The sequence below is a fragment of the Manis pentadactyla genome, chromosome 10 (genome assembly GCF_030020395.1).
Source record: "Manis pentadactyla isolate mManPen7 chromosome 10, mManPen7.hap1, whole genome shotgun sequence".
NCBI lineage: Eukaryota > Metazoa > Chordata > Mammalia > Pholidota > Manidae > Manis > Manis pentadactyla.
Window position 1 is genome coordinate 114,179,218 of NC_080028.1, and position 27,843 is coordinate 114,207,060.

Here is a 27,843-nt window from a genome sequence, read left to right on the forward strand (position 1 = left end):
AGAAAGGAAAAATCACGATGGACACAACAGAAATACAAAGAATTATTAGAGAATACTATGAACATCTATATGCTAACAAACTGGATAACCTAGAAGAAATGGACAACTTTCTAGAAAAATACAACCTTCCAAGACTGACCAAGGAAGAAACTGAAAATCTAAAAAGACCAATTACCAGCAACAAAATTGAATCAGTAATCAAAAAACTACCCAAGAACAAAACTCCCAGGCCAGATGAATTAACTGCTGAATTTTATCAGACATTTACAGAAGACAGAATACCCATTCTCCTTAAAGTTTTCCAAAAAATTGAAGAATAGGGAATACTTCCAAACTCATTCTATGAAGGCAGCATCACTCTAATACCAAAACCAGGCAAAGACAACACAAAAAAAAGAAAACTACAGACAATAATATCCCTGATGAACATGGATTCAAAAATACTCAACAAAATATTAGCAAACCAAATTCAAAAATACATGAAGAGGGTCATACACCATGATCAAGTGGGATTCATCTTAGGGATGCAAGGATGGTACGACATTTGAAAATCCATCAACATCATTCTCCACATCAACAAAAAGGACAAAAACCACATGATCATCTCCATAGATGCTGAAAAAGCATCCGACAAAATTCAACATCCATTCATGATAAAAACTCTCAACAAAATGGGTATAGAGGGCAAGTACCTTAACATAATAAAGGACCTATATGACAAACCCACAGCCAACATCATACTTAACAGTGAGAAGCTGAAAGCTTTTCCCCTAAGATCGAGAACAAGACCAGGATGCCCACTCTACCCGCTTTTATTCAACATAGTTCTGGGGGTCCTAGCCACAGCAATCAGATAAAACAAAGAAATAAAAGGCATCCAGATTGGTAAGGAAGAAGCCAAACTGTCACTGTTTGCAGATGACATGATATTGTACATAAAAATCCTAAAGAATCCACTCCCAAACTACTAGAACTAATATATGAATTCAGCAAAGTTGCAGGATACAAAATTAATACACAGAAATCTGTTGCATTCCTATACACTAAGGATGAACTAGCAGAAAGAGAAATCAGGAAAACAATTCCATTCACAATTGCATGAGAAAGATTAAAATACCTAGGAATAAACCAAAACAAGGAAGTGAAAGACCTGTACCCTGAAAACTACAAGACACTCTTAAGAGAAATTAAGGAGGACACTAATAAATGGAAATTCATCCCATGCTCTTGGGAGGAAAGGTAGGAGATCAGTTCCTAGAGGCATTGCAAGGAGAGAAGCCATGGAGGATCTCAGAAACCATTCCATGGGCTTTGGGGATTGTATTCTGATGTGAAGCCTAGCTGTGATCTGATTTGACTTCCGTTTTAGAACACTTGGGCTGCTTGGTTCCCTGAGAATGGGCACTGTGAGGAAGCAAGTGGCTGTGGCCAGGGTGGTAGGTTTGTAGGGTATTGAGGAGTGGTTGGATTCTAGGAAAATATGAAAATAGAACCTACAGGATGACACTAAAGTTTTGACTTTGGGAGACAGTATCATGGAGCAGCCATGAACTGATACGGGGAAAACTGAAAGCTATTTGTAGAGAGTGACAGAGAAGAACAGAAGCTCAGTTTTTAACTTATTAGGCTTTAAATTCCTATTGGATATATATATATAAGTGGATATACAAATCCACTTATATATATATATCCAATAGTGGATTTGCTTATTTATCCACTTATTTATCCAGCTAAAAAAATATTTAGCTGGATACACAAGTCTGAAGTTCAAGGAAGTGATTCAGTCTAGAGATGTAAATTATTCTGTATTGGTTCTATATGGCACTCAAACTATAAAACAGGTTGGGATTATCCAGGGAATGAATGTAGGTAGGAAAGACTGCAGAGCCTATGCAAATGGTCCATCCAACACTAGCCTCTCAGTTTCTTGATGTCATCAGTTCCAATGAGCTTCGTTCCCTCTGTATTTCACCATTTTCACAACCACAACATGGATCTGACTAGCCCTTGGAAATGTTTTGGTCCTGAAATACTTAAATCGAGCATCTTAGTCTCACCATCATCTTCAATCCTTCATACATTCACTGCAACTTTTTTCAAATTTACTGAGACCCTTGAATCCTCTGCTTCTTCAATCCCTTCCTATCTGCCCTGCAATTCTTATTCCACTTAGACTTTAAGACATTTTTGGTAATATTCTCAATTGGTCTTCCATAAAAATAGTCTGGCAGAAAAACAACCTGAAAACGAAATGGTTGGAGGCATTCTCCCCTCCCATACGGGGGCTATAAAGCACTACTGGAGGTAAAAGGAAACACACCTTTCAGTATTTTTAACCACTGCAAATTTACTGCCTACAACAAGAGGACCCATAACACTTCCACTAATCCATCTGTGGTTTACACAGCTCTCCCACAATCCATAATGGCTAGATAAACCTTCTCCATATTCCTGAAGTATTTTGTCACATCATCTTCTCTGCCACTGCCACGAGTCAGCACCTTTTTACTTCAAGGGGAAAAGAGAAGTCGTTAAATGGAGACCAAGTTTGTAAGGCCCCTACCCACAAATATGTTTCCGGCAGCTTCCATCCTTTCTTTCAAACCTCATTTTACATCTGAAGAGACATTGGTTTTTCTGTGTAACATGCAATTCATCCTTTTCCGCCTTATCTAGTGCTCTAGAATGAACTTTTGTTTCCTTGGTAAATTCTTCTCCAAGTGATTTATTACTAGCTCTTTTTTCTCACTTGGAGTCCATTTTCTGGAGTGACTTCATCAACTCCAATGGCTTCAGTGAACTATTCTACATATCCAAATCAACGCTGGCCATGAAATCTCACCTTTAAATTCCAAAATCATCCATATATTCCCAACTCTGTCAGCTCAGTTTAATGTGCTCAAACCTAACTCACCACTCCCCACCCCTCCACCATCCAGAAATGTTTAACCTCATGAGATTTTTGTCTCTATGTATGGTGCTTTCAGCCACTCAATTGCCAAGCCAATGAGTTCAAAAGTTGGCCTTGCTTAGTCTCATTCCCCTCCCTCCAAACAGCCACCTGTTCTTGTGCATTCACCATGACCAGTCCATTCCTCTCCATTCTGTCATTCTATATGTTCATATTGATGTTAGTGTTTTACACAAAATAAAATTTTGACTTTCTCCTGAGATGTTGTCCTCGATTTGTTGTGGAATGAAGGAAAGGAGGAAGAAAGAAAAAAGTCACCTTTCTTACATAATATATGTATGTTATCTTCATATAATATTTCTATAACATTATGATCAGTTTTTATGCACCTTAGATTTTGAAATGAAAAACGGTGTTTTATCACTATCTCCAAAACTTAACCAAATGTCTAGCACATAGTGTACACTCAAATATACACTAAATTCTGAATAAACAGAAAAATGGAAATAAGTAATATAAAAATATAAAGTTCAGGTTGAAATAAATTAAATTAGATCACAAATCAGATTTGCTTTTTTTTAATTCCCTCAGCTTTTGAAGCAAATGAGTATAACACTGGCATTTTTGAATAATAAAATTAAGTTTCAGAATCTGTCTTAGTAACTTTTAATTTTAAGACCATTTATAATAACCTGGTCTAAACAGCACTCTTAGGAAATTAAATTTGTTTAAAAATCTGTGGAGTGTTTACCCAAATTGCTAAGAACTCTCAGGAAGCCCATTAAAATGAGAACAGAAAGTACAAAAAACATAGAATGTACAATTCTGTTTCCTCAGTGGGGAAAAAATTTAGAGCTACAGAATGTTTGGGACATTGTGCATATCACGCCCAAGGATGTAGATAGCCATTCATTCACTACAATTTAGAAATGAAGAAACCATTAGTACTTGGATAAGGGAAACAGGACAATTAAAAGTACTAAATTCTGTTAGTAGCAAATTTATGTATCTTATTACCCCAAGGACAAACAGAAGGAAAAATAAGTAAAGAACTCAATAGCCATAGTGGCATTATTGCTGTAAGTTCTGGACAAGATGTGAGGAGGACTTAATTCCATCACTGATAATAGTACTCTGAAATATCATGATCTTCCATACTTGACCAATGTGTGTTACAGTGAAATATGTTCAGGCATGTTTTATGTAGTCTAAGATTTGACCCACATTACTCATTAGATTTTGTCCACACTGACCCTTAAAACGAATCAAAATAGATAAGAAATTATACAGATAATTAGTCATCAGGACATTTGTTAAACCAATTTCTGAAGAGAAACTCCTCTGTGTATGTTATTTGACTTGGGTCTAGATGATGAAATTTGACTTTTGTCACCAAACTCAGCTGCCAATCCCACCTATAGATTTAGACCTAGCCAGCAGTCTGGGAAAATCCTGGCTCCAGGCCAGGGCTGGCCATCAGCTCCATGTCACTGGCTCATAGGCTCTAGAAAGGCCAGTGGCTGGTTCTACATACACCTGCACATCCACAGCTCTCCAGATACCAGGAACAGCTGGCACAGCTGTATAAGAGTGTTCATGTCTTGCAACCCACTTCTTCAGTATCTAAAATCCTTCTGACCACCTGAAGCCAAGTTGCTTAGATTACACTCTGACCTTCCTAAAAGATGGCTGACAATTTGATCACGTGGGTCACCCCTGATACCCAAACCATTCAAGTTTTTATATTTTAATATTGTTAGTATTTAAAATTTAAAACACTTTGGCAAAAATGATATATAAAAGGTACTATTTAATTTGATTATATTTTATTATTTACCTATTTAAGTATTCTTTTCCATATTTTATATGTAAATATATGCTATGTTCTTACACTGTATGTTAATCTGTGTCCATTTTTTTGTGAATGAAAAATATATGCCAAATGTACAATATCTGATATAATTTTTCAAAGAGAATTTTAAGGTAATATTTGACAGATAATATCTTTCTCAATGATAGAAAAGTTCATTTCCTAAGATAATTTTGTGATTTACAAAAATCTGCAAGTTCTATTTGTTGCAATGATTTTCAGTTTCTGAATTTAAAAACATGCCTCTTGAACTCCTTTTCTGAAGAAACAAAGCCATTCTTTAATTGCCCTGGAAATCATGAATGATCCTCTCTCATTAGCATAGAAACTGAACTTCCCAAAAACCTACATAACACTTATTTTTTTAAATGTTAACACAACTACATTTCTGGAGTTCCTCAAATTTATTCTAACCAGATATGCAAATTTATTTATAAGTTATTTGAAAATCTGACCCAAGTCTCATACACTCATACAATTTAAAACAATGTAAACTGTACTTTTTTCTAATGCTTCAGAAATAATACATATGTCCACCCATAGAGAAAACTGCAAATTTTAAATATACCATGTTCATTTAAAGATGTCTCTGAGATTTCTATTTCATTTTTAAGGAAATTATTCCAAAGCTATGCATCCTTGTGAGATGCCATTCATTCAGCATTTATATATTCTGTTGAATGAGTGAAAACAATAGGAACTTGAATTTTTTTTCATTGACATATAGTCACATATGATATCCCACTGGTTTCAGGTGTACATTATAGTGATTGGATATTTTTATACATTATGAAATGACCCCTACTATAAGCCTAAAGTGCTTGAATTCCTTGCCAATAAAAATTTCATCATAGTATGGTTTTAATAATAAATTGTAAATATTTATACAAAAGACATACTTTAAAAATGGACAATAGTATTTAGATAACTAAAAAGATTTTTTTTAAAGGACAAAAATGTAAAATTTCAAGTGGATTTAGATTATGTAAAACTTAATTTGATTTTCAGTTTTCTAATGTAGGGGCAAAAACAATAGCTTCCAAAGTCAAATTCTTATTCTTGAATGACTGAATTAACACTAGATATTATTACCATGTCACCCATATTTAGACTTCTTTATAAAAGCTTTACAGAGGACTTTAAAAGATGATTTTTTTTACATAGCTTCCACTAATATGCTCTAGATAGCTTTTTCACAGTGGGATACTAGTATGTACTGTTCATTCATGTGTACCATTGCTAGCCCCCGAGATTGCCTGAACTCTTTGTACTCTAAAATTTGCATGACGTTTTCCACTCTATGAAAATTTATGAAATAAAACACAATCATCAAATTGAGAACATATAGGTATTTTATACCAATCATTGTGATAAGGCATGGCCAAGAGAGAACCGCTATCCTCACAATATTATAAATTATATTTATAATTCACAAACATTTCACTTTCAGCTATTAAGAATGAAGTCGGTGAAGTGTGCCTTCAGGACACCTTCCTTTCTTTCTGTGAGCTTTTTTCCCAGCAAGGGACTTCTTTCAACACATAGGCTTTATGCCCACTCAACTTGCTGTGTTTGGAAGCATGCTTTTTTGAAAGGATATGATAAATTAACTTATTTTAACATGTGAATAATGGGTAGGATTTTCATCACCCTGTGTAGAAGAGAGGTGTTTGGTTTTGATTTGAACAAGGGACAAATTCTCTTAAAATGACAGATCTGTAGTGTGGAATTCATTCAGGAATCAGTGGACAACTGAGAGAGATATTTTGAAGGAAAGGGATTTATTCTTCTAAGAAAAAAAAAGTTAAATGCTATGTACAAATACCATGTAAAGCAGCAGAGTGAGATTACTTCACATAAGCAGTCACCTACACTACTTATGTAGGATTGGCCATAAATCCTGTCACAATAAAATTGCTGGCTGACTTACATTTCATTTTACCTTATGCTGCAATGCAATTGGTCTAGGGACTAAATATAAGCAGCTATTTGAAGAGACAGTACATTTTTTTCCCTTGTAAATTCAGAAGATGGAAATAAAAGGGAAAGGACTAAAATATGTTGCGTAGCCTACTTTAAGAGCAATTTAATGAAGATTAGACATATCTTGAGACACATGAGCATGAGACAGAAGAGAAAGAACTACAGTTGATCTTCTTTTTAATACCTCACTGGTATTTTGATGTAATTACATGTTTCACCTAGACATCTATGTGACAGATAGCTAAAGATCAATAACACTGTGTTCTGTATGTTCCGCATTAAATCTCACAGAGCTAAGTGAAAAATCAGTGCTAAAAATTTATGCGTTGACTATCTATCGAAGTAAGTTGAATCTTATTACTTTAGATATAAACCATGAACTCCTGTTTGTGCTTCAAACATGATATCACAGAAATGTCATTTTCATCAATGTTTTCTGAAATCACACAGAAAATAATAAGAGGTCGAATACTAATCTATAATTCCCTTATTACTTAAAAATGATTATTTAAAACTTTTGAATACTTTCTCTATTTTTCTAGATATTTCCTGTGTAAAATAGGAAAGAAACAGCAATATCAAGAATCAATACTGTTGATAAAATTGGCTGATAAAATAACTTTTCTCAGTAACTAGAAATATATCACAACCCAAGTCATACACTCATTTTTAGAATGGTAAACTCAAGTCCCAAAATGTTTTACCTTGTTTCAGCCCATTAGTAGGTTACAGAGTATTGACATATTCTAATTAAGTTGTTACTCTTTAGTGTCAACACATGGAGATGAATTTTCTGAGTTAATAAAACTTAAAAACAAAAAGATACCTCCAGTGAAGTTCACTCTTATGAATTAGTTACTGCAATAACTATATAATTCAAAAAGTTACCTACATGACAAAATGTAATCAAGTAACTGATGATCTGGTAAGCATATAATTCAGTTCATCAACAGTTAAATTTAATGAAGAATCTAACTTACCGGTGGATCAGCCCCCTTAGAACCAGTCAGCCCTCCTGTTAGAGATTCGATATCCTGAAAAGGGGAGAGGTGTTGATTGTAAAATGCTACTCAACAGCATGGAGAATTTCCCCAGTCCCACAGTGTCGTATTGTCTTTAGCTGCACTCAGCTACATTTGCTTTGTTTTGTTTGGAGACAGTCTGACACACAGTAATGCTACACAAATAGCCTGTATCTAAAAATCTAGATGTTTTCTCCAATTATATACAATTCATAAAAATAAAAAAAAAGGCAGACTAATTATTCTTGAACTTTGCAAGACAATGGCTCTAGGTGGGAAAACAGTTTTATCCTCCAAGGAACTGAAATAAGGGCAAAATACAAAAATGAAAATATAATGAAAGTGCAATTTAACATATTATTTGCCAACTTAATCTCATGGAATATGCCTGACTTTCAGAAAAGTTTGACTACCAACAGTCTATTACTATATATATAGATGAAAATATAAACAGATATGGATAGATTAGGTTACTACTTTACAAAGATCAATTTCTAATCTTGAATCAGTAACCACAAAAGATCATGCCTGAGTAATGACTATGATTGTCAAAAGTACCATAATTGGAGAAATGAGTATGCTCTGAGAGACTGGAGAACATGTGCCCAGTCCATAGGGTCTAGTTCAGCCTAATCAGTTGTAGAGCTTTGATTCCCAGGCTACTAGTCATACAACTTTTTCAAAAGATGTTAGAATTCCAGATTTTTTAGTACAATCTCTCAGGATTTTAATGTTTGCAACTGTTTTAATTTTTAAATTATTCCTTCATTCCCCCAAAGGAAAAAACAAAATAGAAAACTGCTCAAAGCCTGCTGGACAGGAGTTTGAAGCTACAATGAAGAGTTGTACTTTTTGTTAACATTCCTTTCCTGTGACACTGGTCACTTCTTACCTGTTTGCATCTAGTTGAAAGAATAGAATGAGGAGCCTGGAGATATATAGTTGCAGTAAGAAACTGAAGATGAAAGATAACTCCGTCAAAACAGGAGAAAAAGAAAATTAAATGCCTACGATGAGAGAAACAGCCAACACCTTCATATCATTAAGAAGACACACTACTAACTCTCACGGGACTTAATCACATCATTATTTCCATGGTATCTCAAAAAAGGGGAATCTTAAACAACAAACATGAAACTGGAAAGAGCATGTGAATGAAACATTAAAGGCAGGGCAGGGGAGAAGAACGGGACGGGGCACTGAAAGTTTCCATCTGAAGAAGCTGCCTTTGAACAAGAACTCAGTGGCAATGAATCTCTACTTGAGTATTTTATTAAGGGCCATAAATGATAAGGCAACCACAGGAATACTTGGCAAGAAAATAATTAACTTGGCTCCTCTGTAATGGGTATATCGTATATAATATTTTTTTTACCTATCCAACATTTCTTTAAGAAACCTCTCCTGCCCCTTCCCCATTCTAGCTCCAAAGTAGGCTTATAAAAACTGCTTCAGTTCTGGCCCTCTTGGAGAACTAAGACAATATATCTTCTGTAAGATATAACGATAGAGTCTAAGTCCCAGATTCAGTCATTTCAGCAATTTTTGAAACTACATGTTTTCCCTACCTGAAAGTTTAAGGTAACTTTCTGGCTCTCGAAAACTAATATGTGTGCATTGTAAAATCTATTTATAAAAAGCTTTCCTTCTCCATTCTGTTGAAATTCTTTATCTATCACCATCTACACCATGAATAATCAAATAACCTAAATTATTTGATCCTACATTCCTACTAAGTCATCTTAGTAAATTATGACCTTTTATAATAAAAGGGAAGCATAAACATATTTACAAAGTAACAAGCATAACTAACATTCCTTTTGAATCCAAAAGTAAACATGATTTTGAAAACTGTTTTAGAATTTCATGGAACACACTGACATTAGGTAGTAAAATGTTAAAATATTAGATTAATAGAAAATAAAATAGCCCATTGCACTGATATTACTATTATTATAACCATGACAAAACACAAAGTTCTATTCATATGAAACATTATTTCCTAGTACATTTAAAATGAAAGAAAATGATGTTAAGAACATTTTGAGTTAATACATGACTTTCTTAATGGAAAAGCATATAAATTATATGAATAATAGGGATTACTGATGGCCTTATCAGAGTTAACAGAGAAACTGATCCAGATTAAAAGTATTTTAACAATTTAGCGAATGCATTTGTCATAGTTTTATAAGTTCTATCATGAAGCTTTCCTGTTATGATAGTTAAATTGAGCCAATTCTCAGATTTTGAAAATCTTAAGCCTTTCATGATAGTCATAGTCTTGAGAAAAATAAAGCCAAAGTAGAATTTAGAAGATGAATGGAAAAGGCATTGTTACTTGTGGTTTTTAACATGTTGAATTAAAGCAAATTATGAACTCATGACTTTCTAAATACAGTACAGATGCATGCTTATTCCATTTATTCATTTTATTGAAAAATAATTTTCTGAGCTTATGTTGTATAGAGTATAAGTTGGAAAAGAGTGTCCTACTTGGACACAGGCCCAAGTTAAATATGGCCTGTGTATCATTTGATGTAAAAATAAATTTATCAGTTGTGAAAACTGAGTATAGGTATGCATGAATGCATTAATGTTGTAAAATTAATAGGTAAAATAAATCCTTTGGGGGAAACAGAACTAAAAATGAGTCATTCCTTTTGGTGGTTGTTGATATTTCATCTACAAAATAAAACAAAAATATTTGACAAATGTGTCTATGCTTGTTATTTAAATGTCTTTTTATATATAACTAAAGGGGATATCAAAAAGTAAAAATACAGATTTCCTAGAAAGTTTAAATTACTATTGTAATAATGTTTGATTAAAAGATTCAGAGAAACTGGTTTTCTACTAGGTTACAGAATTTAATTCTCTATATTACCTATCATGGTCATTTTGACAAAATAGCTAACAAAATGACTACTACCTATGAAACATTTACTATGTGCCAGGTAGATGCTTTATGCACATTAACATGACAATAGCTTTATAAGGTAGTCATTTCTTATCTCACCTGAGAGGTTAAAAGTTTACATAAGTCACCCAATATTACATGGTTCTTCAGAAGCGGTGTTACAAAACATGCGTACACCATTCCAAAGCTGTGTTTGTTGACATCAATTGTAGATGAACAGCTTCACTCCGGCATCCTGGGATCTCAAACGCATCCACATGGACCATGTAGACAAGGCTGAACAGTAAGCTGGCCTCAGTCTTGGCGGAATGTTCTGTGAGCCTCCGCAGAACATAATAAGATGGGCAGTCTTATGAAGAGCTTCCACAAGGCTGTTTCTCGTTCACCTCCCTCGCACCAGTCAGGCATGCGTCTTTCCACCTCACCTTTCCTAGCTCTACATCCACCCACATGCTGTAAAACTGCGTAGGACCTGTATGGAATTGGCTCCTCCCAGTTGCTTCTTCCTCCTTGTCTGTCATCTGGGCCATCCAACTTACTGTTGTCTGGTGGAACTAGGGACCAGGACCAGGACTAAAAGGAGGCAAGTGACATGGCAAGGAGGCCCTCCTTCTGCGGGTCATACACATGATGAGTCTACACTAACACGCTCTGGAGAATGAGTGCCTCTGTTAACTGTCTGCCCTGGGCACCTTATTGTTCGATCTTGGAAGAGCAGTGATGGCATTTGAACAACCCTGGGAGGGAGGAACTCCATGGGCTTTGCTCCCTAAGCACGTTACTTGTCTGTCTGACCCCAATCCAGGTCCTTCTAGGGACATGCAGAGCAGGCACTATGGTGACTGTTTATGCAGTGTACGTTATAAACTCTCAAATCCATTTGGACTCATTATCTTTTTCCTCGTCAGATATATAGAGGTGTGGCAAGCCAGCCTAGCACTTGCCTACACACTGCTGCACAGAGACTGTTGCTACTTAATATCATTATTACATAGCCTCCATTATAGGTGGAGTGTGCATTTAAAATTACACAGAACAAAATAAACTAGGAATGATTTATTATATAATCAACGTGATTTATTTGAAATACTTTTCAGGTAATGAAAGTTTTGCTTGTTCTCCAAGGTGTTAAATACCTAAGTGAGATTATTAGCCAGTCTTTGACCCAAGCTGTGTGAAGGCAAACTCTTGTATTACTGGAAAGCTTTGCTCCAGATGGAAACACCATGAACGAAGGCTGGCCCATGAATCAGTCTGAAGGCTTGGGAAGGCTGAGCTGCAGATGGAGCAATGCAGTCAGTGTCAGAGCTCTAAGCGAGAGCTGAGGGAAGCCTGGAACAATGATATCACCTCAGCCCACATTTAAAATAAACTCAGCACTCAGCTGAATGGATGCCATCAGTTGTTAAACTGTGCGTCCTCCTCTTGGTCTTCTGCTCTAAGGGTTCACATATTTTTCCCTTGAGGGACACTTCAATGTTGGAGCTACAGGGATTAATCATACGGCTTTCAGGGCAAGCCATTAAATTCAATGTTGAAAGTCCTGCTTCTTCTGCATGCAGATGGGAAAAAAAGAGGACATTGGGATTTGACATCTCCTAAGGGATACTGCTGGATACTGACTTGTATCTCTGAAGAGTAAGATCATCCAGTTATGGTCAAGGAAAGGATGTTAAAATAGTTTGGGTATCAAACACACTAAAAACTGAAGAAAATAAAATTTCAAATAGTCATCTGAATCTAACATTGCACATGGCACAAGACCCAGAGCATCTTAAACCTGGTAGTTGCATTTAAAATTAATATCAAGTTTCCAAGATTTACTCTTCCAAAAAGCTATATGAAAATAGCTAAAAACATTGCAATATTGTTACTAGCTATGAGCATTTTAAAATTAAAGCATATTTATAATTTGGGATGATTTTAGAAATTCTCTGAGGGGAAATAATTGTATTTCAATAAAGAGTATATTTTAGTGTATTAAGCAATCAAAAAATTTATTAAAATAAAACAGTAAAATATCAAACATCTTTGTTGATGATGTTTAAAATTTTTAAAAACATTTCATGAGGTATTTATGTTTATAGAGAAGTTCAGAAAATTCACATATTCAAAATTTCAAAATTAAGCATTTCTCTCAACCGTTTTACAGAAAAATTCCTCAAAATGTCCCTCATCTCCCATTCTCCCTTGATGCAGTTTTTGTCCCCAGTACATCACTGCAAGCCCTCTTCTCAGGATTGCCAATGACATCCAATTAGCTGTATCAGCTTTCAGTTTTCCATCATTTTTCTTGATCTTTAAACCATATCTGAAAGAGTTGACCACTTCAATCTCTTTCACATATTTTTTTCTTTTGGTTTCCATTTTGTTTCACCTTCTGTATGACCTTATTTAGTGCCACAGTTTTAAACATCACATACGCTACTGAAATATGATTTATATCTTCAGTCTCAACTTATCCTCTGAGACCCACACTGACTATTCCAATCTCCACTTGGATGCCTTACTGCCCTCTGAAACTTAATAATACAAAATCAAACTTGATTTCTATCTCAACCCCTCTGATGAAGTGCCTGCCCAATGCTCTCCATCATGACATCACCATCCAACCAATTTCTCAAGTCCAAATCCAGCAGATTCTCTTTAGAATATGGCTTGAATTTGACTATTCCTTATCACAAACTTTCCTACCATCCTAATACCTTGGATTGTGTATCAACAATCCAAGTCTCCCTTGGACTAAAGAAATAGCTTCCTGTTTCCCTACATCTGTCCCTGTCACCCCCTCCCACATCTATCCTCCACATAGCAGTCAGAACTATCCGTTCAAAATGCAGGTTAGATCAGATTACTCTCCTGACCCAAAAAACCCCCCAGTAGTTTCCGATTAACCTGAGAATAAAATACAAACTTATTACTATGTCCTGCAATGCCTGGTAATCTGGCTTTGGCCATCCCTCTGATTCATGGAAGTGGGAAAAAAAAATCAAGAGACATTGGGATTTGAGGTCTCCTTAGGGATACTGCAGGATACTGACTTTTATCTCTGAAGAGTAAGACCAATTCTTTTGCCATAATCTCTTCCCATTGCTGTTCCAAAAACAATCCAAATATGACTCCTATCTCAGGGTCTGTGCACGTGCTTTTCCTGGTGTTTAGGACTCTAAATTCCCTAAATACTCTCTTAATTAACTCACTTACTCAATTCTTATCTCAGTTTAAGTATCAAAATCTCAGACAGACTTTCCCTAACTATCTATCTAGATCAAAGGGAGGTCTTCCTGGAAACAAACAACAAACTCAAAAACATAAAAGAGCCTTTAATAAAAGGATACTTTATAGAGTTATGGATGATGTAATGGACCCAGAGGAATGGTGTTGCACAGGAACCAGCAAGACCTAGAAGTTATAACCACCCCTCCAAGCCCAAAGAAGTTAGGAAAAAAAGGACGATATTGTCAAGAGTCCTGGGAAGGGTAAACAACCCCATCTCCACACAGTGAGGGTTCAGTAAATACTTATTGAATGGATGAATGACTGACTGAATGAATAAAGCACATAATAGCATTTTTATGTGTAAAAAAGCTGAGGCTTACAGTATATAAGTGATGAAGTACTTCTCAGTTTTGTAGAATGTATCACTTTGAAAGCATGGCTCAAGGCAATACTGTATACACAACAAATCGTTAGAGAGCGTCTGAATGAACAAGCTAATGAATGACTTGCCCAAGATCACACAGCTGGAAAATGCTAGCAAGAAGCTTTGAAATCCCAAGTGTTATAACCCCAAGCTGTACATTATTTCCATTATGCATCACTAATGAGAAATCCTCCTAAAGGAAAAGGCACTTAACTCTGTATAATCTTATCTTGAGGCAGTCAATTTCTGTATATCTCAGGGATTCTATTTCATAGGAAGGAAAACATACAAAATGATTTAATAAGTAATAAATGATACACTAAATTTAACCATCTGGTGAAATATTACCAATACTTCAAATGAAGGACTTGATACCTTAATTATGGTACAGTAAATAAATCAGTGCTTGAAAACTTTACCTAACGTATGTGCTCAGCATTAATAAATAGCTCAAATATCTTAAATTAAAAATCAAAAATGTTTATTTTCCTGTATCGTCTCATAGTGTGTAGGTTTACAGCACTGGGAATGAGTAACAGTCAGAAGATGAGATTTCTTTTTCAAAAAATCATTCAGTTTTTCACATCATGCTTAATGGGCACTATCTTCACAGAACACCAGCTCCTTGAGGAAAGCATCCAAATAATGAAGCTGGGTTTGTTTATGAGGCATCTTCCTCCTCGACCAGACTTAAGCTGCTAATGTTTCCTTGGCAGCTTTACAGAGTGAATTTCCTGGGAGTCAAGAGAAAAAGAAGGAAATAGACACAACCAATTCTATAAACCTTGTTTCCTACAGAAGCCAGAAAAGACCTTATTTTGCAATTCTTTAGAAGTTTTAAATGGAAAATATCTACACTTTGGGCATAGACCAGTCCACATATGAAATTTTTTTGAGCCACACAATTAATTCCCTCAAAAAACAATGATTGAGCATCTGCTGTGACTGAGGGACTGTGCTGGACACAGAGAGCATGACAATGAACAAGTCAAGGTCATAGGCTTGCAAAAGACTGAGACCAGAAGGGAGTCAGAATCACAAAAGCGATCCAGTCAACTAGTATGTATCACACCCACAAAAAGCCTGGGTATGGAATCCAGAGGCTACGGCATGCACCCTGACTTCAAGGATCTTTCAGCCTAACACTTTGCCAAATCTAAGAGTAAGAGTAGGTCTCTCAATCTAAAAACACGAGGAAGAATTCTGATAAATACGGTGTTAAAATTATAATGTATAGTGGTCATGGGGGTAAATTTTAGAGGATGACAATAAGTTTGTGTATTTCATTTTGCCAGAATTGCATTTTGTTTCTGACTGTGTACGGGTTAAGTCTGTCCTAAGAAATTGGTGGGTAACAAAATAATTAACATTAATTGAGTATTTACTGTACCAGACACCTCAACAAGAGTTCTATTGCCTCATTCAATAGCATTCTGGTTCTTTCAGCTATTATTTTCATTTTTAAGATGATGGAACTGATTCTTCAAGAGTTTCAATAACTTGACAAAGTCACCCAGATAAAATATATTCAAATCTAGACCAGCTAACTCCAAAGGCCAGGATTTTTTGACAATTACACTCCCTTGAATAAGGGTGCTGTGGAAAAGAAATAGAGGACTTCCTCTTGACATGCCACTTGGGAGAAACATACTTATTCAATACTTGTAGTAGGAATGAATGAAATTGCAAGCAGAATTTTTCTGAAGTGGGGTTGATATTCTCTGATGGGAAAAGAACATCCTTGTTTGACCCACAGACATTAAATTATGAGAGTTAATGCCGCTGGATTTAGCAAAGAAGTAAAACTCCAAAGTTTTTTTGCTATAATTCTAATTTTAAAGTATTTTCCTCAAACTCAAACCTCAACAGGAAATCAAATACATATCAAAGACACAATTGTGTCAGTGTTGCACACATCAGGTTTTCTGAAGAAAGAGCCAAAGAGATTTAAGGTTCTGCATTTCCAAGGAGTGCCTTCTTTGAAGCAGTTTCCTTTATGAATTTTTTGTGCCTTTTCTGTGAATTTTTTGCCTTTCTTGTCTGTTCCATTCCATATGGCTAAGGTGATAAAGGGAATCTCTGCTAAATCCTGCCTCAGTCTCAGCCAGCTTATCCTTTACCAACTTTTACACACTGATGCCTCCTTCTTATCTTAGACTCAGTATGTCCATATCAGACATCATCCCCTCTGTTATTACTATGGTCAGTGCCTTCCATCCAATTTATTCAATCCTAGCTTTTATCTCTGTTGTTATTTCCAATAAATACCAACACAGTCACCCAATCTAGACTTCTGGAGGTCAGCAGAGTCTTCCTTCACTCTGGTGTCCATATCCAAGTCGGTTGAGTTTCCCTTCTGAATATCTGCTCAGCCCAATCTGTTACCTTCTTTCAATAAACACTGCTTTCACTACCTTAATTCAAAGATTCATTTTATTTTCCCCCATCCATGAATTTCTTCAAAATGGTGTACGTTTTTAGTTCTTTTCTACCACTGTCACCTCATATAATCTCTTCTCTAGAGAAGTGATTCTCAAAAAGTATGGCCTGGGGAGCAGTAGCATCAGTGTCAGGTGGGAACTTAGAAATGCATTTCCTTGGGCTTTACTCCAGTCCTGCTGAATCAGAAATGGTGTTTAACAAGCCCTCCAAGTGCCTCTGAAGCAGGCTAGAGTTTGAGAAGCACTACTCCAGAAAGATGTGTTTCAAAGCAAATACATATCAGTTGCTCCCATACTCAAAGTTCTTAATAAAGTCCCCATTCTTCTTAGGAAGATAAATGAAGTATCTTTATGCATGAGGCCTTTCATTATATAGTTTTGAGCTACTTTTCCCATTTCACTTTTCATCACTTGTTCAGACGAAACCTTACACCCTGTCATAATGAACTCAGTACTTTTTGTGTAAAGTGTTTTCTTGCTTCTGTGCTTCTGCACCACAGATCCTTCTGCCTAGAAAGCCACCTCTTCATCTCTATACCCTCAGAAATTACCACAGAGCATGGCCAATAAATGTTAAAGGAATTTGATCAATTTATGTTGAATCTAGCTTCCAATGAAATCCTCCTACAGCAAGGGGATGAGCTTGTGGGTACTTGGAACCACTCTGAAATGTATATTACCCTACATTAATAGATTTTCATTCTGGTTATATACAGTTTGGCTAGTGTAAACAAACTATTAAGAAGCTAATTGCTTTTGAGTTTACTGCAGAAATAGAACTTCTGGATGGCAAGACTGATGATCAGGTATTTTTGTTAATATAACAGGTACCATCCTGAGACCCACCTGAGGGGTAGCTAGTAGTCCTTCAATTCTACCTCAAGCCTGCCAAATGCAACACATATACAAGGAGAAGTATCTTAGTTACCAAGATAGTTAACAAGGCCTACTTGCACTACTTACTAGCTGTGTGACCTCAGGGAAACTGCTTTATGTTCCTTGTATAAAATTAATCTCTCCTAAGAGGACATTGGAATATTAACTCTTAACAGTTCATGGAAAGTTACTTACTGACAATTTATAGTAAATTATTAATTAATATTAGCTATTATTATGCATAGAATAATGTATAGTACATATTAGATTATACATGTGTAAACTAAAGACAGGTTGTGGACACAGACTACATAGTGATACATGTTGAAATGATATGCATTACCATATGCATAGATAAGACCCAGATATAGATTAATTGTAGGGATAAATCTCCATTAAGCCCCTAGAGCATATTTTCCTGAAAGGCAAGAGCTCATAAGTTTCATATCTTACCTCAATTAGCCCTATAATTTTCATGTATTTCCATGGCTTTGGCTATAAAATTTTCACTAATATTATTTTTAAATATGCAATTTTTATCCTTCTTACTATAATTTGAGCAATCTCTTTTCTGTAGAGTCAGAGTTACTGGACGGATACACAATTTATTCTTCTTTCATTGTGTGTTATCTGACATTACATATTTATGTACCACAGTGGGCAACTTTAAGCCTATTCAAAATGTGTTAGAGCAACTCAGAGGAAGTATCCAACATTTAAAAGAGGATATCATTGTTATACTCCTAGATACACATCATTTATGGGAGATTTGTCATCAGCCTTTGTTGGTTAGAGTCAGAGACTCAATTACTATGATCTTAATTTACAATTAAACCTCCAATTATAGGATGTTTGATCTTCCCCTATCTGACACAAAACACAAGTAAATAGGAAAAAATACAATGCCCTACCCTTTAAAAAAGTCAGGTTTTATTTTTAACAGTATTTAAGAGTCTAAAATGTTTACTGGGTTAAAAAAAACTGGAGATCATTCTATCTGAGGTGATTTTTAGAAGAACAAAATACGTCTTTTCCAATAGTTATTATTTGTAATTCCATTGACTATAATACCTTAAAGACAGTTCTCATTTTGGTTTTTAAGTAACCACAAGGAGTACTGCTTGTGAACTGAAAGCAAAAACAGAATAATTTACTAAAAAATATACATGTATATTAAATAGATTATTTCTAATAAATATCTATCTATATCTGTCTCCTACTAGATTTTAGGTTGTAGGCCAATTAACACAGTTTTGAAGGAAATTAGAAGCTGGCAAGGAAGCAGATGAAATATTTTCAAATTCATTAAGTTCACACATTCAGAAAAGTTTGGCATGGAATTTTCACCTAAATATTAAGTATTTCACACACATACCTTAATTTTGGAAATAATAGCCATGGAGGGATTAGACAGAACAGGGGTGAGGGGGGAGAAATGAGAACTTAAAAAGGAAAAGCAATTAGCAGCGCTCTTTAAAATCATATGTGCAATTTTTTCATTAAAATGTCTAATTTAAACCTACGGGATAAGTAGACAAACTCCCCCTTTGCATTGCTATTTTCTTTGGGGGGGAATATCATCAGGTTCACAATTGTAAGAAGTAAATTTCAAATTCATTTCCTATTTCTCCTGCTTTTGAAATGATGAGTAATGATTATTATGGTACCCAGAAATAGCAATAGACATATGATTTCTCTATTATTCTTCTGGGCAGCTCCATTCTACTGATGCTACCAGGATTCTGATATAAATCAGTGTTTGCAATATCAATATCACATTCTTAAATATTATTAAAGGAAATGAAATGAAACTGAAATCAGAGCACAAAATGCACTGATACTATGCTACTAAATTAAATGAGACTGTAGTATAATGCGAGAGTCTTCCAACCTAGAGATTTAGAGTTAATGACAGAATGTTCTATAGTCTGTATGAGCTCTACAGAGTCTTGTTTTCTTCTATTCATCTAACCAAGTTCCAAAAATCCAACCCTAAACTTCAAAGATTATAATATGCTTTGGTTTATTGAGATTAATTTAGAATATTTTATGTTCAGATTTCACCTTTCCTTAGTATTTCAGAAACATATTTTTCATTAATTATTCCTCCCAAATGTGACTGAGAGCCTTCTGCTGAGCATAGACCAGGTAAGAATTCCAAAGTGCAAAGAATGCTAAGTCTCTTGAGATCAGTGCAGTGCAAAGAAGTTTGAATATTTCTCCTTCTTGAAGCCACCGAGAGGGAAAATACAGACAGGCCTCATTTTGCACAGTACAATGTTAACCGAAACTGGTGAATATAAGAACCATGTCCTGACTTTGCCCAATTCCATGGTAATTCAGCTGCTGTGTAAAGCAAGGGCATGGCTCTCTGGTTCTGACACGCACTGGTTTCAGTACTTTCCAGCACCATACAGAGTAAGGACTGCTCGCAGTCACATTTTAATAGTAGATCAATCTCTATTTCTTTGCCTCCAGCATCTGAAAAGTGGATTGTGAATCCTGAATGCAAAATGCAGTAACAATATATAACCCAGTATTAAAATTGGAAACTTTCTCAATTTTAGCTTGGCCCAAAGGCCAAGAACAATATAATAGTGACAGGTATCCCCAAATCTTCAAGCAAAAATTTACACTAGGTCATGTTAAAATACTGTTAAAAAAAGAAGTTCTGCCAAAATTGATAAGCATCTTCTCTTAGTAGGGGCATTATTAGAATATTTGGTAGGAGATATATTTTAATAGATATTTTATTATAATAAGAACATTTAACATAAAATCTAGCCTCTTGACAAATGTTTAAGTGTACAATGTGGTATTAACTATACACATATGTTGTACAGTGGGTCTCTAGAACTTACTCATTTTACATAATTGAAACTTTGTACCTATTGATTAACAAGTCTCCATTTTCCCATCTCCACAGCTCTTGGAAACCACTCCTCTGTGCTTCTATGCCTGACTATTTTAGATACCTCAGATAGATGGAATCATGTAGAATTTTTCCTGCTCTGACTAGCTTATTTCACTTACCATAATGTCCTCAAGGTTCACCCATGTTGTTATACTTAGCAGGATCTCCTTTTTAAGGCTGCATAATATTCCACTCTGTCTACATGCATATTCCCACATGTGTAAGTAAACACATGCTACTTTTCTTCATCCATTCATCCACTTGGGTTTTTCCCCACATCTCAGCTACAGGGAATATTGCTACAATGCACGGGGGACTGCTAACTTTTTAAGATTCTGATTTTATTTCTTACAGATAAATACACAGAACTGTGATTGCTGAATCATGTAGTAGTGTTATTATTAATTTTTTGAGGAATCTCCATGCTGTTTTCCAGAGTTTCTGCACTGTTTTGCATTCCCAACAATGCACAAGTTCCTCCAATTTTTCCACACCATTACTGATATTTGTTGTCCTCTTCATGAATAGTACAGTATCTTTGCTTTTCAGGTTTGTTTGGAAACTTCAGACATGGGCACCAAAACCTATCCCTGTTTATCACTTCCTCATCCAAGAACACATATGCACACACAGGCACATACATACATATTCCTGAGGACCTTGCTTGGGCTACACAGGAGAGAGTGCACCCTGAAAGGTAGTTGACCCAAGAGGACTGCCAAGAAGGATTTCCCACCCTAGCCTAGGGGAAAATGAATGGAATCCCAGGGTATAAGGAGTGTATTAATTTCTAGTTGCTGCTGTAACAATTTGCTGCAAATTTAGTGGCTTAAAACAACACAAATTTAAACTCTTATAGTTCTGGACATCAGAAGCTCTAAAAATCAAGGTGTTGGCAGGGCTGTGTTCCTTCTGAAGACTTTAGGAAGAACTTATTTTCTTGCCTTTTCCAGCTTCTAGATGCCACCTGCATTCTTTGTCTCATGGTTCCACTCACTAACCCCACAGAGCATCACTACCTCTAGTTTCATTTTCACATTTTGTTTTGTTCTGACTTTAAAACCTTACCTCACTCATATAAAGACCCTTCTAATTACACTGGACCCATCCAGGTAATTGAGATCTCTCCATTTCAAGATCCTTAAACATGCCTGTAAAGTACCTTTTACCATGTAAAGTGATATATTTGCAGGTTCTAGGAATTAAGATGTGGACCTCTTTGGGGGATCATTTTTCTGCCTATCACAAGGGGATATTAAAAATGTAAGACAGAATAGCCTTGGCCTGAATCAAAAGAAGTACAAAGATACTTCAGATTCAAAACAAACACTTTCTTGACCAGCCCAGACAGGAGTAACTTCCCTTTCCATCGAACTTCCATTACATTTATTTTCATGTATATATTTGCCCTATTTTATCCTACTATGTGTCTACTTTCCATATAAATTCTAACTCCCTTAGGAGAGATTTACAAATACCTCTCTTTGGTCTGTAGGCTTTCAATAAATATACTGATTGAGGAAATCCCAAGGCCATGGACGGATGCTTGGAGTAGGAAGTAGACTATATGGTAGAAGCCAGACTTCAAAACATATTGCCTTTCAGGTCCCGGAATCTGAAATTTTCCCATTATACATTATTATTCTATTCTTAGGCATTGAAACCTAAGGCATAATTAAAAGATTGTTGAAGTTAGTCACCAAGTTAATCATCTCAGTAGATTTTAACTGATCTTAAGCATTTCTAGTGCAAACTCATTGATAAGTATATTAACTAACTCATTCTTTTACTGTCCATGTAGAATTTTCCAAATGTCTTGCACATAAAATAAGATTACTTCAACAAGTACCTATTGATGGGTAATAGCTCAAAGCGAACTTTAATCAGTCATGGAGAGGAGATAAGTAATGTCAGACAGGAGGTAACACCTAGGGAGAGAATATCACAAGAAAGAAAATCATCAAAGGGAAGAGACAAGAAAAGGGTACACCACTCTTATTTTACAAAATTGTATAAGATGGCATTGGAAATTATGGCAGAGGGCTCTAAAATGGTTCTCAATGAATGCATCTCCTTGAATTCATGTCCTTGTGTAATGCCCTCCCCTTGAGTGTGAGCAAGACCTAGTGAAAATATGGTAAAAGTAATGGGATGTCACTCCTGAAATTAGGCTGCAAAAAACTGTGACACCTCTCTTTTATATATTTATTTTTAAGGTGTCATTGATATACACTCTTAAGAATGTTTCACATGAAAAGTACTGTGGTTATTACATTCAACCATATTATCAAGTTCCCCCTACACCCCACTGCAGTCAATGTCCATCAGCATACATAGTATGCAAGAGTCACTCCTTGTCTTCTCTGTGCTACACGGTCTTCACCAGGACCCCTCCCACAAGTGTGCCAATCATAATGCTCTTCAATCCACTTCTTCCTACCTCCCCATCCAAATTCTCCCACGCCTCCCCTTTGGTAACTGCCAGTCACCTCTTGGAGTCTGTGAGTCTGCTGATGTTTTGTTCCTTCAGTCTTTCTTCATTGTTATACTCCATAAATGAGGGAAATCATTTGGTACTTGTGTTTCTCTGCATGGCTTAAATCACTGAGCATAATACCCTGAAGGTCCATCCATGTTGCTGCAAATGGTAGGATTTGTTCTTCTTATGGCCGAATGGTGTTCCATTACATATATGTACCACCTCTTCTTTATCCATTCATCTACTGATGTGACACTTAGGTTGCTGGCATATCTTGGCTATTGGAAACACTGCTGCGATAAACATAGGGGTACATTATGTGTTTCTGAATCTGGGATCTTGCTTTCTTTGGTTAAATTCCTACGAGTGGAATTCCCAGGTCAAATGGTATTTCTATTTTTAGTTTTTTGAGGAAACTCCATATTACTTTCCACAGTGGTTGAACTAGTTTACCCTCCCACCAACAGTGTAGAAGGGTTCCCCTTTCTATGCATCTTTGCCAGCATTTGTTGTTCCTTCTCTTTTGAGTGTTGGCCATCCTAACTGGTGTGAGGTGGTATCTCATTATGGTTTTAATTTGCATTTATCTAATAATTAGCAATGTGGAGTATACATTCATGTGCCCGTTGGCCATCTGAATTTATTCTTTGGAGAAGTGGCTTTTCATATCCTCCACCCATATTTTAATTGGGCTATTTGCTTTTTGGGTGCTGAGGCATGTGAGCTCTTTATATATTTTGGATGTTAACTCCCTTGTTGGATATGTCACTTATGAATATATTCTTCCATACTGTAGGATGTCTTATTGTTCTGCTGATGGTATCCTTTGCTGTACAGAAGCTTTTTAGCTTGATGTAGTCCCATTTATTCATTTTTGCTTTTGTTTCCCTTGCTCAAGGAAATGCATTCAGGAAAAAGTTGCTCGTGTTTAAGTTCAAGAGATTTTTGTCTATGTTTTCTTCTAAGAGTTTTATGGTTTCATGACTTACATTCAGGTCTTTGATCCATTTCAAATTTACTTTTGTGTATGGGGTTAGACAGTAATCCAGTTTCATTCTCCTGCATGTAGCTGTCCAGTTTTGCCAAAATCAGTTGTTGAAGAGGCTTTCATTTCACCATTGTATATCCATGGCTCCTTTATCATATATTAATTGATGATATATGCTTGGGTTTATATCTGGACTCTCTAGTCTGCTCCATTGGTGTACGGGTCTGTTCTTGTACCAGTACCAAATTGTCTTAATTACTATGGCTTTGTAGTAGAGCTTAGTAGGGGAGCATAATCCCCCACCTTTACTCTTCCTTCTCAGGATTGCTTTGGCTATTTGGGTTCTTTTGTGGTTCCATAGGAATTTTAGAACTATTTGAAATTCATTGAAGAATGCTGTCAATATTTTAATAGAGATTGCATTGAATCTGTAGATTGCTTTAGACAGGATAGGCATTTCAACAGTATCAATTCTTCCTATCCATGAGCATGGGATGTATTTCCATTTATTGGTGCCTTCTTTAGTTTTTCTCATGAGTGTCTGGTAATTTTCAGGGTATAAGCTTTTCACCTCCTTGGTTAGGTTTATTTCTACATATTTTATTCTTTTGATGCAATTGTGAATGGAATTGTTTTCCTGATTTCTCTTTCTGCTAGATCATCATTAGTTGGAATGCAACAGATATCTGTGTACTAATTTTCTATCCTGCAACTTTGCTGAATTTATTTATCAATCTAGTATTTTGGGGGTGGATTCTTTAGGGTTTTCTATGCACAACATTATGTCATCTGCAAACAGTGACAATTTAACTTCTTCCTTACCAATCTGGATGCCTTTTATATCTTTGTGTTGTCTGATTGCCATGGCAAGGACCCCTACTACTATGTTGAAAAGTGGGGAGAGTGGGTATCCTTGTCTTGTTCTCAATCTTGAAGGAAAAGCTTTCAGCTTTTTGCTGTTAAGTATGATTTTGGCTGTGGGTTTGTCATATATGGCCTTTATTATGTTGAAGTACTTTCCCTCTATACCCATTCTGTTGAGAGTTTTTATCATGAATGGCTGTTAAATTTTGTTAAATGCTTTTTTAGCATCTATGGAGATGATCAGGTAATTTTTGTCCTTTTTTTATGTGGTGTATGATGTTGATGGATTATTTAATATTATACTATCCTTGCATCCCCAGAATAAATCATACTTGATCATGATGGATGATCTTTTTGATGTATTTTTGAATTCGCTTTGCATGTATATTCATCTGGGATATTGATCTGTAGTTTTCTTTTTCGTGATGCCCTTCCCTGATTTTGGTATTAGAGTGATGATGGCCTCATAAAATGAGTTTTGAAGTATTCCTGCCTCTCCTACTTATTGGAAAACTTTAAGGAGGATGGATATTAGGTCTTCACTAAATGTTCGTTAAAATTTAGCAGTGAAGTCATCTGGTTCAGGAGTTTTCTTCTTAGGTAGTTTTTTTTTTTTTACCAATTCAATTTCATTGCTGGTAATGGGTCTGTTCAGATTTTGTTTCTTCCTGGGTCAGTCTTGGAAAGTTGTAATTTTCTAGAAAGTTGTCCATTTCTTCTAGGTTATCCAATTTGTGAGCATATAATTTTCAATAGTATTCTCCAAAAATTCTTTGTATTTCTGTGGTGTCCGTAGTGATTTTTCCTTTCTCATTTATGATTCTGTTTATCTGTGTAGACTCTCTTTTTTTCTTGATACGACTGGCTAGGGGTTTATCTATTTTGTCTACTTTCTTGAAGAACCAGCTCTTGCTTTCATTGATAATTTCTATTGTTTTATTCTTCTCAATTTTATTTATTTTTTTCCCTAATCTTCATTATGTCCCTCCTTCTACAGGCCTCATTTGTTCTTCTTTTTCTAGTTTCATTAACTGTGAGTTTAGACTGTTCATACTGGATTGTTCTTCTTTCCTGAGCTAAGCCTATATTGCAACATACTTATCTCTTAGCGTGACCTTCAGTGTATCCCACAGATTTTGCAGAGTTTAGTTATCATTTTCATTCATCTCCATAGGTTGCTTGATCTCTGCTTTTATTTGTTTGTTGATCCACTGATTATTTAGGAGCATGTTGTTAAGACCCCATGTGTTTGTGGACTTTTTCATTTTCTTTGTGTAATTTATTTCTAGTTTCATACCTTTGTGTTCTGAGAAGCTGGTTGGTACAATTTCAATTCTTCTGAATTTAGTGAGGCTCTTTTGTGGTCTAGTATGTCATCTATTCTTGAAAATGTTTCATGTGCACTTAAGAATGTGTATCCTGTTGCTTTTGGGTGGAGCGTTCTGTAAATGTTCATTAGGTCCATCTGTTCTAATGTGTTGTTCAGTGCCTTTGTCTCCTTACTTATTTTCTGAGTGGTTGATCTATCCCTTGGAGTGAGTGGAGTGCTGAAGTCTCCTAAAATGAATGTCTTGCATTCTATTTCCCCATTTAATTCTGTTAGTATTTGTTTCACATATGTAGGTGCATAGATATTTATAATGTTTATATCCTCTTGTTGGATTGACCCCTTTATCATTACTTAATGTCTATCTTTACCTCTTCTTACTTTCTTTGCTTTAAAGTCTATTTTGTCTGATACAAGTTCTACAACTCCTGCTTTTTCTCCCTATTATTTGCATGAAATATCTTTTTCCATCCCTTCACTTTTAGTCTTGTATGTCTTTGAATTAGATGTGAGTCTCTTGTAGGCATTATATAGACAGGTCTTGTCTTTCTATCCATTCAGTAACTCCATGTCTTTTGATTGGTGCAGTCTATTTACATTTAGGGTGATTATGGGTAGGTATGTACTTATTGCCATTGTAGGCTTTAGATTCGTGGTTACCAAAGGTTTAAGGGTAATTCCCTTACTAGCTAACAGTCTAATTTAACTCACTTAGTATGCTATTACAAACATAATCTAAATATTCCTTTTTTTTCCTCCTTTTTTTTCCTCCTCCATTATTTATATATTAAGAATCATATTCTGTACTCTTTTTCTATCTCTTGACTGACTTTGGGGTAGTTGCTTTGATTTTACATCTGCCTAGTAATTAATTATTTTATTTACTGTGGTTTTTCTTAACCTCTGGTGACAGCTATTTAGCCTTAGGAACATTTCCATCTACAGCAGTCCCTCCAAAATGCACTGTAGAGATGGTGTTTGGGAGGTAAATTCTCTCAGCTTTTGCTTATCTGGAAATTGTTTAATCCCTCCTTCAAATTTAAATGATAATCTTTCTGGGTAGAGTATTCTTGATTTGATGCCCTTTTGTGAGTGCATTAAATATATCATGCCACTAGCTCCTGGTCTGTAAGGTTTCTGTAGAGAAGTCTGATGATAACCTGGTGGGCTTTGCTTTGTATGTTATCTTTTTTCTCTCTCTGGCTCCTCTTATTACTCTGTCCTTATCCTTGATCTTTGCCATTTTAATTATGATTTATCTTGGTGTTGTCTTCCTTGGGTACCTTGTGTTGGGAGATCTAGGCACCTCTGTGTCTGAGAGTATCTCCTTCCTCAGATTGGGGAAGTTTTCAGCACTTACCTCTTCAAAAACACTTTCTATCCCTATTTCTCTCTCCTCCTCTTCCTGTATCCCTATAATGTAAATATTTTTCCATTTGGGTTAGTCACACAGTTCTCTCAATATTGTTTCATTTCTAGAGATCCCTTTTTCTCTCTGTGCCTCAGCTTCTTTGTATTCCTGTTCTGTAATTTCTATTTCATTTACTATCTCCTGTAATTCATCTAATCTGCATTTAAGTCCCTCCATTGTATGCTTCATTTCTG

The 27,843-nt window shown here is 35.6% G+C and overlaps 1 protein-coding gene across 4 annotated transcripts in view; it reads right to left on the reverse strand.

Annotated features, from left to right (window-relative positions):
- The window catches only part of PPFIA2 (PTPRF interacting protein alpha 2), a 528,118-nt gene that overhangs the window by 407,219 nt on the left and 93,056 nt on the right, over positions 1-27,843 (reverse strand). For all 4 annotated transcript variants that reach the window (XM_057487534.1, XM_036912337.2, XM_036912347.2 and 1 more), the window contains one exon: positions 7,745-7,798. In XM_057487534.1, coding sequence (XP_057343517.1) covers positions 7,745-7,798 — 54 coding nt within the window. The remainder of the gene's footprint in view (positions 1-7,744; positions 7,799-27,843) is intronic.